Raw genomic sequence first — 13,300 nt, 5'->3', positions numbered from 1 at the left:
CATGATAAACACATTTCTGGAGTTCCAGATACTTTAACATAATCATGACATTATTTGTGATCTCCAATGAATTGTATTGGTATTGCAGTGATCTATGTTGGGCAATTTCCTTGATTTGTACACTACACTGTCTGGAGAAGACAGAAGTTTGGAGCAAATCTTTGGAGCACTTCTAGCTTCATGAAAAACAACATTTGTACAGAAAAATGATATATAGGCTGCTGAAACGTTCACCTGCTTCTAATTTATTGGATTTTTTGACTCAAATAAGCTTCATTAGGTAAATGATTATTCTACGAAAAAGATTTGCAACAAAACTCCCCACCTAACCCCAACAGATAATATTTTCAGAATTTTCCTGTGAAGGCGAAAGAGGGATCGTTTCCGTCAATCAAAGTTATTTTCGCATATGTATATGATTAGGGAAATCCTTAAAACAATACCTCTTGGGGTACTTGATAGGACAGGTGTTGAAAAGCACTATTTTAGATACATACTTTTTTGAACACAGTGAATAAATGAGTCGGATACATGGAAGCCAAGTAAATTTTTTAGTTTTACTCCTTTTTGTGGATATTTATTATAATTTTTTTTTTTTTTTAACTAAAATAATGTGAGAAGGAGTGTTTTCACACCCTTTTCACATTTTTTTGTATTACCTGAATGTATTAAAGGCCTTGTGGAGCAATTTGGGTGAAAAACTGCTCCAAACCCTTTAATTCACTTATTTTTTTAGTAGCCAAGATCGCATTTCCTATTCTGGTAATGGGAAATACGATCTGGCCCAATTTACTAAAAACAAAAATTGTGAAATAATACCGGAGTGAGTCCTGTGATAATTATGCCAACTTCAGCTGGCTTAATCACAGGGCTCAGTGTGAATTCTGCATTTCTGCGCAGCTTTCTCTGCCTCTAGGAAGAAAGCTGTTCAGGGAGCCAGTCGTGTAATCAGCTATATGTGTCCGATCACAGTGAAAAAGAAAAACATTATACTCACCCTGGGATCAATGATCAAGGCTTCAGTGCGAGCTGCCGGTCATTGGAGCCCCCTACCTCTTCTGTGACCCCAGGTGCAGTAAAGTGATGCTGCAAAGCGGCAGCTCACTTTACAGCACCGGAGGTCGCAGCAGCAGGGATTCCCCGACGATTGGCAGCCATCCGGGAGCTCCGATCACTGTTCCCTGCCTGGTGAGTATGAGCTGCGGTAGGGGGTGTTGCGGTGCAGAGGGGTATCGCAACGGGGCGGTAGCAATGTGGAGCACGTAATCAGGGTATTTTTCAATAAATTTAGTTGAATGATTAAAATACAACATTTGTCTGGTTATAAATAAATACAGATAATTCTAGAAGGTACGAAGAATCCTCTAATGCTCCCATGTAATGATCTGTATATCAAAACAGTTTGCTGGGCTATAGGGAAGGAATTTTTTTCCCATCAACCCCTTTACTGCTGAGGGTTTTCTCACCAGTATGACCAAGGGATAACACACATGGGTGGGGGTGACAGGGGGGGGGGGGGGCACATCTAGCTGCTTTATTAGTGTGGGGTGCACTGTGGCATATGTGATGTGTGTTTTCTGCATGACATAATGTGAACATGTGGTTCTGGTGTCCGTATTAAATTGCTTTTACAAAGTTGCAAAAAGCATGATTCTAGGTATATGTTATCACAAAAGAAAACAAATCTGCCCATGAAAAATGATAGTGGCCATCTAGACTGGCAAAGGGGTTTAATAACACATATTAAATTATATGGAAATATGCACATTTCTTAAAATGTATTTGAGGTGTAATATTAAAGTTAATAACAATTGTATTCATAACAAAATATGTTCAAAGTTCCAATTTCAATGATCGTTTAGCTGAGTTAGGTGCCATCCCTCCCAATCAGTGTGCTGACTTTTAATTGGGAATAGTATGACAGATTAATTTACAACTACATGGCAAGTGTGATGTGGAAAAGATGCTGGAAATTAGTGCAAAGACAAATGTGGATTATCCTTACCAGAAATTTGCTCTCTTTGCTCCCTGGAGTACTTGCAAAACTGATCTCAAGATCCAGGGGAAGAATAAGGCTGAGCAACTCATCTTCTCCCTCCTTTCCAAACACAACTGGCTCCTCACAATCCAGGAAGATTGTAACCTTGTGTGTGTCAAGGTTCATTGCAAGCCTTGTCCATTTGGAACCAGAAAACGGAGAGCCACCTGGAAGCAGCAGAGAGGCTGGTTCCATGGTCTGTGGGGAGCGGTACTCTAAACGCAAGTTATTTGCTTTAGTGTCGGAGACTAAACGTAAAAGAGGATGACCATCTCTCTTTGTGGCTGCTGGAGAAAGAAATGTCAGCAATGTCCCTTGGTTGTTCTTGGCTTGTTTGGCTACAAAATGTAGGCCAATAGAACCCTGTGTACTGGATAGAAGGTAGACAGAATAATCCCAAGGGAGAGTTAAGTGAGGAACACGTGTTCGAAATTTCCAGGCAGGAGAACCCGGGTCACGACCTTTGGATTTGACGACTCCTTTGATAGAACGAGTCACATTCAGAGCTTCCAAGAGATCAATAACTACAAGAAATATGGAAGATTTAGAGAAGTATTAGTAACAATATGTAATTGCATACACAAGCAAATTGGGTAAATGGAGCAGGTATGTTTAATGAATTCCAGGATTACAATACTAAATGACTAAATTACTTAAAATACCACTAAATTGTAAAGGATAGTAGTTAAAAATATCTAAGTATATGTTCCAGTAGTTTACCAGAACTGAATATAAATGTGGATAGATTCCTCTCCATGTGTACTGGATTTCCTATAGGTTTCAGGAGGGGCTCACTGTAGGGAATACTGGTGTAAATTCACCTGCGTAGCAAAAGTAAATTATAAGAATACAATTCTAAACAGGCAGGAACATGTGGGACTCTTTTAAGTTGGCTTTTCATATTGCATTAATGTACTTATTTTTAGTATTTCCATCATGACAGTAATAGATCTATTACACTGAGATTTAATCCTGCAATGGAACAAATGAAACTTAATACGAAGATAGGTATTGTAACTGACAAGCACCATAGGGGTTAATGTACAGTATCAAGCAGTGGAAAGAGTGAGTAAATGGACGTGTGAAGAAGTAGCAACCAGTCAGCTTGTACTTATCATTTTATAGACTGTACTTGATAAAACTACCTCAAAGCTGATTGGTCGCTATGGGCGACTTGTCCGCTGGTCCATTTCTCTACTCTTTTCACTGCTTGATACAGTAACCCCATTGTGTAATAGCAGTAACTTCTTTATAAAGCAAACTACTTTGATATGTATAACAAAATGTAAGAAAACAGCCTAACCTGACAATTAAGACACCTTCTTCAGATGCTATCTCTAACATACCAATGTTAAATGTTTCTTTATAAGGATTAGAAATAGATCCGTGCTGAAAGTAAAATATCTATTTATACCACCACCATATTATCCAATAAACAACCATGTATGGTGATATGTTATACTGCCAGAGAATAAGGTGATATAAAAACCAACTGCTATATTCCTCTTTCATGTCCCTCTCTAAAACGCAATGGAATTTGCTGCGTTATATAAGAAACTGTTCATAAATAAAGATTACCTTTACTACTGTATGTTTTACTTATGGGTGGCTAAACCAACTCTGGACATGGGGGGTAATTCCAAGTTGATCGCAGCAGGATTTTTGATAGCAATTGGGCAAAACCATGTGCACTGCAGGGGAGGCAGATATAACATGTGCAGAGTTAGATTTGGGTGTGGTGTGTTCAATCTGCAATCTAATTTGCAGTGTAAAAATAAAGCAGCCAGTATTTACCCTGCACAGAAACAATATAACCCACCCAAATCTAACTCTCTCTGCAAATGTTATATCTGCCTCCCCTGCAGTGCACATGGTTTTGCCCAATTGCTATCAAAAATCCTGCTGCGATCAACTTGGAATTACCCCCATGATCCATTCAATCAAACCCATCCCAACCACCCTCAGCGCCTGTTTTCCATCCTTCCAACATTTACTCCTAAATGTAAAAAAAAAATCAAAGTAATAAAGACAATATTGAATTCGCATTTGTACAGTTACAAAATGCCATTACAAATTAAAATGTTTCTCTTGAGATCATTTTACTAAACCAGATACATTTCTAAAAATTAAAAAATGGTCACATCTCTAATATATTCACTAAGCATTACTAAAGTAGAATTGAATTTTAAATAAGAAAAAAATAATAATAATTTCCAGGAAAAACACATGCATGCATATGTAATAGGGGTCTGACATTGCTGGAGGTGCAGGATGCCGGCCAATCTCAGACCTTTTTTTAAAGGGGCAATTACTTAGTAGGCAAAACCATGCCTTGTAGGTGATTGGCCCTTTAAAAAAATATTGGAGATAGTCCGGCATCCCGTCCCTTCGGTGATCTCAGATGCCATTACATCCTGCCCTAGTTCTTACCTGCTTCTTGTGCCATTACTACCATTGGCCTTAAATCTTTAGTACTTGTATAGTTGTTATTTTACCTTGGTTATGCCATTGCCTTTGTTCATTGTGTTATTTTGCTGGATAATAAAACCTGTACAAAATTAATCATTACGTATTTACAGTAATTCTACCCACAGGTTGATTACCAGACTGTAGAGCTGCCTTTCCTAAAAGAACCTTATACGTACATTGAGAGAAAGACAGTACAGTATGTCACTCTCAGCAGAGGAGAGGTTAGGGTTAGGCGCTAGGGGAGATGGTTAAAGCTTAGGCAACAGTTTATCTGCCTGCAATAGTATCACCAGACATGGGTGATAACAGACATGTGCTGGTTATGGAAAATCAGGGGAATCCCATGCTCATTATCAGCCCAATTTCCTGCTATAATCCTAGGCAGGCAGCGCCAGTGTTACTTTCATTTTGGGAAGAACACAGTTGTTGTTTTTTTAACAAAGTGGCTATAAACAACCCGGAATGCCAGAGATTGGCTTTTCTACCTCCAAATACCAAGCTCTGTGTCACACATAAATGTATGTTATGTATCAAACCACTAAACAGTGATATCAAGACATACAGTATTGGCGGGATGTAATGGCGTCTGAGTTCAGCAGATGTGCGGGATCCCGGTCGAACTCGGACATTTTTTCAGAGGCAATCACTTACAAGGCAAAACTATACCGTGTAAGTAGGGAGTCCAATCCTGGGATCGGCGGGATACCGGGATTTGGGCCCAAAAATGCCGGGATTTGAATCCCGGGATTGGAGCATCCAATCCCGGGATTCACGGGATTACACTGCGCATGTGCGGGAGGGAGGGTGTGTAAGTATTACTACTTACAAATAGGCGGGCGGCAGCCATAGACAAAACACTGAACGCGGCGGCACTTCAAATGTGGCGCCGGCTGCCAGCCAATCAGAGCTGGCGGACCGGCAGCCAATCAGGGAAGCTGCTGCAGCAGCGGCAGCCAATCAGGAGTGACTGCTGCGGCCGCTTCCCTGATTGGCTGCCGGTCCACCAGCTCTGATTGGCTGGCGGCCGGCGCCACATTTGAAGTGCCGCCGCGTTCAGCGTTTGTCTATGGCTGCCGCCCGCCTAATTGTAAGTAGTATTACTTACATCCACCCTCCCTCTGTGCAGTGCTAACAGCCTCCCTCTCACGCCGCTACCAACATCCTCCCGCACCGCTAACTACACCCTCCCGCAACGCTACCTACACCCTCCCGCACCGCTACCTACACCCTCCAGCACTGCTACCTACACCCTCCCGCACCGCTACCTACACCCTCCCGCACTGCTACCTACATCCTCCGGCACCGCTACCTACACCCTCCCGCCCAGCTACCTACACCCTCCCGCACCACTACCTACACCCTCCCTCCCTTCTGCGCCGCTACCTACACCCTCCTGCACCGCTACCTACCCTCCAGTGCTGCTCCCTACACCCTTCTTCACTGATCCCTACTGCAATCCCGGGAATCCCGGGATTGAGCGTTTTTCAATCCCGAATCCCGGAATTGAAAAAACGGCCCGGGATTGGCCTCCCTACGTAAAAGTGATTGCCCCTCTAAAGAACATCCCAGTTCGGCTGGAATTACGCACGTTGACCAAACACGGACGGCATGACATCCCGCCCTATATATCCATCCAATTCTATAGTTTAAGAATTTCAAAGATAAAGAGGCTCATTGTACATTTTCAGCATATGTATAACTGGCATTGGGGGGCATATATATATATATACATATATATATGGCACTGTGGGGCATATGTATATCTGGCATTGTGTGGCATATGTATAACTGGCACTGTGGGGCATATCTGGCACTGGGGGCATATATATATATGGCACTGTGGGGCATATGTATATCTGGCACTGTGGGGCATATGTATAACTGGCACTGTGGGGCATATGTATATCTGGCATTGTGGGGCATATCTGCCACTGTGGGGCATATGTTTATCTGGCATTGTGGGGCATATGTATATCTGGCATCATGGGGCATATCTGGCACTGTGGGGCAAATGTGTATGTCGCACTGTGGGGCATATGTAAAAAACACATTTACCAAACATTGGCCCTCATTCCGAGTTGTTCGCTCGCAAGCTGCTTTTAGCAGCATTGCACACGCTAAGCCGCCGCCTACTGGGAGTGAATCTTAGCTTAGCAGAATTGCGAACGAAAGATTCTCAAAATTGCGAATAGAAATTTCTTAGCAGTTTCTGAGTAGCTCGACACTTACTCTGCCACTGCGATCAGTTCAGTCAGTTTCGTTCCTGGTTTGACGTCACAAACACACCCAGCGTTCGCCCAGACACTCCCCCGTTTCTCCAGCCACTCCCGCATTTTTCCCAGAAACGGCAGCGTTTTTTCACACACACCCATAAAACGGCCAGTTTCCGCCCAGAAACACCCACTTCCTGTCAATCACACTCCGATCACCAGAACGAAGAAAAAACCTCGTAATGCCGTGAGTATAATACCAAACTTCTTAGCAAATTTACTTGACGCAGCCACAGTGCGAACATTGCGCATGCGCAGTTAGCGGAAAATCGCACCGATGCGAAGAAAAATAACGAGCGAACAACTCGGAATGAGGGCCATTGTCTTTATACCTAAATTATGTACACATAACATATTATTAACACACTAGCCCAGTGATGGCTAACCTTGACACTCCAGCTGTTGTTGAAGTACACATCCCAGCATGCCCTGCATCAGTTTTATCAAGGCCAAATAGCAAAACTGTAGCAGGGCATGCTGGGATGTGTAGTTCAACAACAGCTGGAGTGTCAAGGTTAGCCAACACTGCACTAGGTCATTCATCGTGCCCTGCATCCGCTCTTCACGCCGTCGCAAGGGCCTACGCCACCTTGACCATTGCACACCCTTTGGCCGTAAAATATTTAACCACTATCAACATTATGCTTGAAGGTGATACTCCATATAATACAAATATTTCCCACCCAAAGGACGTGCAGGGGTTAAGGGGGCGTAGCCCCTTGTGACGGTGTGAAGAGCGCCCTAGGGAGTGATGAATCACCTAGTCTTGAATAAGACACTACACCAAGCTCTCTGACAGAAACTGGAATACAAGTTGCCTGGTCTCTAGCTGTAAGAGTTGCTATGTAGGTAGCTAGCAATACATCATTAAAACTGGAAAAATGTTATGCATGTCTCCCCCCACGTCACAGCTTGGTATGCTCCAGCTTTTCTGTCACAAACAGCTGTTAAAGATGAGTCAGAGCAATAAAGTTCATTATAGGAGGGGATTTGGCTTCAGTCCCAGTAATCCAGGTCTCCTGGTGGTACCAATGTCACGTGATAGTTTGAGTTCCTCTTGAATACTTTAAACCAGAATAACCTGAGTACATAGAATCATACTATCAAATAATTAAAGTGCTACTCTGATGTGAACCCACATTTATTATGGCCAAACTTCTTTTGAATTACAGCGCTCACTTCACATGTCTAGAAATCGCCCTATTTACTCTTTGCATCCCCCTCTGGCACATTTCCTTTTCCCAGCATAAGGCAACAAACAGAATGTTATTGTTGCATTACATCAAGGATATATACTCTCTTGTAACAATATCAAATACAACGCTACTATTTTTACTTGTTTTTTTATACAGATGTGTCCTCATACATCTTTGCTGCAGTCACGCCAAACAGTCCCTCTTGGCATGCCAGGTTGCATGAGAATCTTGTAGTATTAGGCGCCTTTTTATTTATTTTTTCCTTAAAATGTGTCATTCACAATGCAATGTGACTAGGACACATGTAGGGGACTGTGCTGATTAATTTGATATATGGCATTTGTATGTCTGTGTGCGGCTGAGGGGGACATGTACTAAGCAGTGATAAAAGTGAAGAAGTGAGCCAGTGGAGAAGTTGCCCATGGCAACCAATCAGCTGCTCTGCATACTTTTATAGTATGCAAATTATAAATGTTACGTCAATGCTGATTTGCCATGGGCAACTTCTCTACTGGCTCACTTCTCCACTTTTATCACTGCTTAGTACATGTCCCTCTAATGGGCCCTACACACTGGCAGATCCGCCGCCGAGCTGTCCGACGGCGGATATGTCCGACGGGCGCCCCGGCGTCGGGGGGGGGGGGGAGGTGACGGGGGGAGTGAAGTTTCTTCATTCTCCCCATCACCCGGCTCCATAGCAATGCATGCTAATATGGACAATCTCGTCCATATTAGCCTGCATGCATAAGCGACGGGGCACCAACGATTAACGAGCGCGGGCCGCGCATCGTTAATCGTTGGTGCCTACACACTGCATGATATGAACGTTCATATCGTGCATTTTATCTGCCAGGGCGTAGGGCCATTAAGTCTCTGAATTGTCTCTGAATTGCTACAATGTAGCAGCTGCAGCTTTTACAAGTTCTGTTCTGCTCCGTATACAGGGCCTAATTCAGTCAGCATGGATCACAATTTCAACTAAAAGTGTGATTTTTTTGCAAACTCAATTGCAAAGAATCGCACAGGTAGTTGCCTCCCAGAAATGTGCCCACTGCAGTATTTGCGATGCATACGCAGTTGCGTATGCATCACAATCCATGCGCAAAGTCAGGAACATTGAAAGGATAAATTCAATCTGCACCAAGACAGAGCATCCACAAATCTTCACATGCTGTTGCATGCAACTGATCACAGATGACATCAGAGACCCACCCGCCAAACGGCCATGATATGCCTACGTTTTTGCCACCACGCCCACAAAACGCCATGTTACCACCTTTAAACGCTCACTTCCTGTCAATCACTGTGTAATCGCTTCACTTTAATATTGTGAACGCAATGCGGCTCTGGCTAATGCACATTTCATACGCAGTTCATATGCAGTCTTCCGATAATCGGCCATATTGCAAAAAATCCATGCTGAATTGGGCCCACAGACTCAGGGGTTTATTTATATGCAAAAATGAATTGTTACTTATCACTATACATCGCATCAGTTCGATGTGATATATAGCTATGGTAAGTAGCAATTCATGTATACTCACCTTTCCGGCGATGCGATCCTGTGTCCAGGGCTCTGGCGGTGACGTCTTCAGCTGCAGTCACCTCTGAGCAGAGTAGAGTCAGTCGGCGGGTCCCTTCTGTGCATGTGCCAAATAAGCTCCCTAGGGCTGCAGGGGCTGCTGGGAGGTCAGGGGCGGAGCTAGAGCCGGGCAGAGAGCAGGGACCCACTGAGCTTTCCTGCTGTTTCTGCACCGAAGTTCAGATTGCACTATCCTGAGATGGCGAATCTGAACTCCATGGAGAAGTGAAAAGCGGAGCTTTACGTTTCTTCATGAATCACACAAAAGTATAATGATGTGATTCAGGCAAGGAGCGCAGTGAAGCTGGAGAAGTAACTTCTCCACGGTAACCCGCTCTGCGAATAGCCCAAAGCAGGGAAACAGGGCTTTTCTTTGCTTTATGAATAGACCCCTCAGTGTCATATATCAAATTAATCAGCAGTCTCCTCATGTCCCTAGCCACATTGTGTTGCAAATACAGTAGGATGCATTTTCAGGAAAAAAAAGACCCTCTACATTAGCAGCGTTGCACGGACCTGGCGGATCACTCGCGCCTGGCATCTCGTGCTACATGGTGTATTGAGGCTAGAAGTATGAGTGCACATCTGTAAATAGTCAAAATTCAACAGTCTAAGAATTCATAACTACTAACACAAGCCTAGCATTTTCTGATCTCTCTTGTTTTTCTCTTACTACTAAATTGTCAAGGTATTATAATAATTACCCACTATATAGCTATAATAGGAATGGCATACTGAAAGTCAGTTACTGCGGTTGCACTTAGGTGCAAATTTGCAATTATTATTATTATTATTTACTTATATGGCACCACATGGGACCTGCGGCGCCCAATTAGAGTAAACAAATAAGCAAAACATGAAGACAGTGACTTACAGTTCAATACAATCCAGGACAACTAGAGGGTATATAAACCAGAGATGTGCACCGGAAATTTTTCGGGTTTTGTGTTTTGGTTTTGGATTCGGTTCCGCGGCCGTGTTTTGGATTCGGACGCATTTTGCCAAAACCTCCCTGAAAATTTTTTGTCGGATTCGGGTGTCTTTTGAATTCGGGTGTTTTTTTACAAAAACCCCTCAAAAACCGCTTAAATCATAGAATTTGGGGGTCATTTTGATCCCATAGTATTATTAACCTCAATAACCATAATTTACACTCATTTTCAGTCTATTCTGAACACCTCACACCTCACAATATTATTTTTAGTCCTAAAATTTGCACCGAGGTCGCTGGATGGCTAAGCTAAGCGACGCGACACAAGTGGCCGACACAAACACCTGGCACATCTAGGAGTGGCACTGCAGTGTCAGGCAGGATGGCACTTCAAAAAAATAGTCCCCAAACAGCACATGATGCAAAGAAAAAAAGAGACGCACCAAGGTCGCTGTGTGACTAAGCTAAGCGACACAAGTGGCCGACACAAACACCTGGCCCATCTAGGAGTGGCACTGCAGTGTCAGACAGGATGGCACTTTAAAAAAATAGTCCCCAAACAGCACATGATGCAAAGAAAAAAAGAGGTGCAATGAGGTAGCTGTGTGACTAAGCTAAGCGACCCAAGTGGCCGACACAAACACCTGGCCCATCTAGGAGTGGCATTGCAGTTTTCTAGCGAGAGGATGAGTGCTTCCATCCTCATGTGAATCTGAACCACTAGCCATGAACATAGGCCAAGGCCTCAGCCGTTCCTTGCCACTCCGTGTCGTAAATGGCATATTGGCAAGTTTACGCTTCTCATCAGACGCTTTTAATTTTGATTTTTGGGTCATTTAACTGAACTTTTGTTTTTTGGATTTTACATGCTCTCTACTATGACATTGGGCATCGGCCTTGGCAGACGACGTTGATGGCATTTCATCGTCTCGGCCATGACTAGTGGCAGCAGCTTCAGCACGTTGTGGAAGTGGATCTTGATCTTTCCCTATTTTAACCTCCACATTTTTGTTCTCCATTTTTTAATGTGTGGAATTATATGCCAGTATCAATAGCAATGGCCTACTACTATATATACTGCGCACAACTGAAATGCACCACAGGTATGGATGGATAGTATACTTGACGACACAGAGGTAGGTAGAGCAGTGGCCTTCCGTACCGTACTGCTATATATACTGGTGGTCACTGTCAGCAAACTGCAAAACTAAAATGCACCACAGGTATAGAATCTAGATGGACAGTATACTTGACGACACAGAGGTAGGTAGAGCAGTGGCCTTCCGTACTGTACTGCTATATATACTGGTGGTCACTGTCAGCAAACTGCAAAACTAAAATGCACCACAGGTATAGAATCTAGATGGATAGTATACTTGACGACACAGAGGTAGGTAGAGCAGTGGCCTTCCGTACGGTACTGCTATATATACTGGTGGTCACTGTCAGCAAACTGCAAAACTAAAATGCACCACAGGTATAGAATCTAGATGGATAGTATACTTGACGACACAGAGGTAGGTAGAGCAGTGGCCTTCCGTACCGTACTGCTATATATACTGGTGGTCACTGTCAGCAAACTGCAAAACTAAAATGCACCACAGGTATAGAATCTAGATGGATAGTATACTTGACGACACAGAGGTAGGTAGAGCAGTGGCCTTCCGTACCGTACTGCTATATATACTGGTGGTCACTGTCAGCAAACTGCAAAACTAAAATGCACCACAGGTATAGAATCTAGATGGATAGTATACTTGACGACACAGAGGTAGGTAGAGCAGTGGCCTTCCGTACCGTACTGCTATATATACTGGTGGTCACTGTCAGCAAACTGCAAAACTAAAATGCACCACAGGTATAGAATCTAGATGGATAGTATACTTGACGACACAGAGGTAGGTAGAGCAGTGGCCTTCCGTACCGTACTGCTATATATACTGGTGGTCACTGTCAGCAAACTGCAAAACTAAAATGCACCACAGGTATAGAATCTAGATGGATAGTATACTTGACGACACAGAGGTAGGTAGAGCAGTGGCCTTCCGTACCGTACTGCTATATATACTGGTGGTCACTGGTCAGCAAAACTCTGCACTGTACTTCTCCTATATAATATACTGGTGGTCCCCAGTACCCACAATAAAGCAGTGTGAGCACAGCTATATGCAGCACACTGAGCACAGATATGGAGCGTTTTTCAGGCAGACAACGTATACTGGTGGTCACTGGTCAGCAAAACTCTGCACTGTACTCCTCCTTTATAATATACCGGTGGTCCCCAGTACCCACAAAAAAGCAGTGTGAGCACAGATATATGCAGCACACTGAGCACAGATATGGAGTGTTTTTCAGGCAGACAACGTATACTGGTGGTCACTGGTCAGCAAAACTCTGCACTGTACTCCTCCTATATAATACTGCTGGTCCCCAGTCCCCACAATAAAGCAGTGTGAGCACAGATATATGCAGCACACTGAGCACAGATATGGAGCGTTTTTCAGGCAGAGAACGGATAAAACTGGTGGTCACTGATCAGCAAAACTCTGCACTGTACTCCTCCTATATAATACAGCTGCTCCCCAGTCCCCACAATTAAGCAATAAGTACAAACGGAGAGGACGCCAGCCACGTCCTCTCCCTAACATTTCCAATGCACGAGTGAAAATGGCGGCGACGCGCGGCTCCTTATATAGAATCCGAATCTCGCAAGAATCCGACAGCGGGATGATGACGTTCGGGCGCGCTCGGATTACCCGAGCCATACGGGAGAATCCGAGTATGCCTCGGACCCGTGTAAAATGGGTGAAGTTC

At 43.7% G+C, this 13,300-nt stretch overlaps 1 protein-coding gene across 1 annotated transcript in view; it reads right to left on the bottom strand.

Moving 5' to 3' along the window:
* KCP (kielin cysteine rich BMP regulator) overlaps positions 1-13,300 on the bottom strand; it is a 288,203-nt gene that overhangs the window by 259,179 nt on the left and 15,724 nt on the right. The window contains exon 2 of the mRNA XM_063926699.1: positions 2,006-2,562. Coding sequence (XP_063782769.1) covers positions 2,006-2,562 — 557 coding nt within the window. The remainder of the gene's footprint in view (positions 1-2,005; positions 2,563-13,300) is intronic.

The sequence above is a fragment of the Pseudophryne corroboree genome, chromosome 6, assembly GCF_028390025.1.
Source record: "Pseudophryne corroboree isolate aPseCor3 chromosome 6, aPseCor3.hap2, whole genome shotgun sequence".
Lineage (NCBI taxonomy): Eukaryota > Metazoa > Chordata > Amphibia > Anura > Myobatrachidae > Pseudophryne > Pseudophryne corroboree.
The sequence above is the reverse complement of the archived record's forward strand: the minus strand, read 5'-3'. Positions and strand labels throughout refer to the sequence as shown.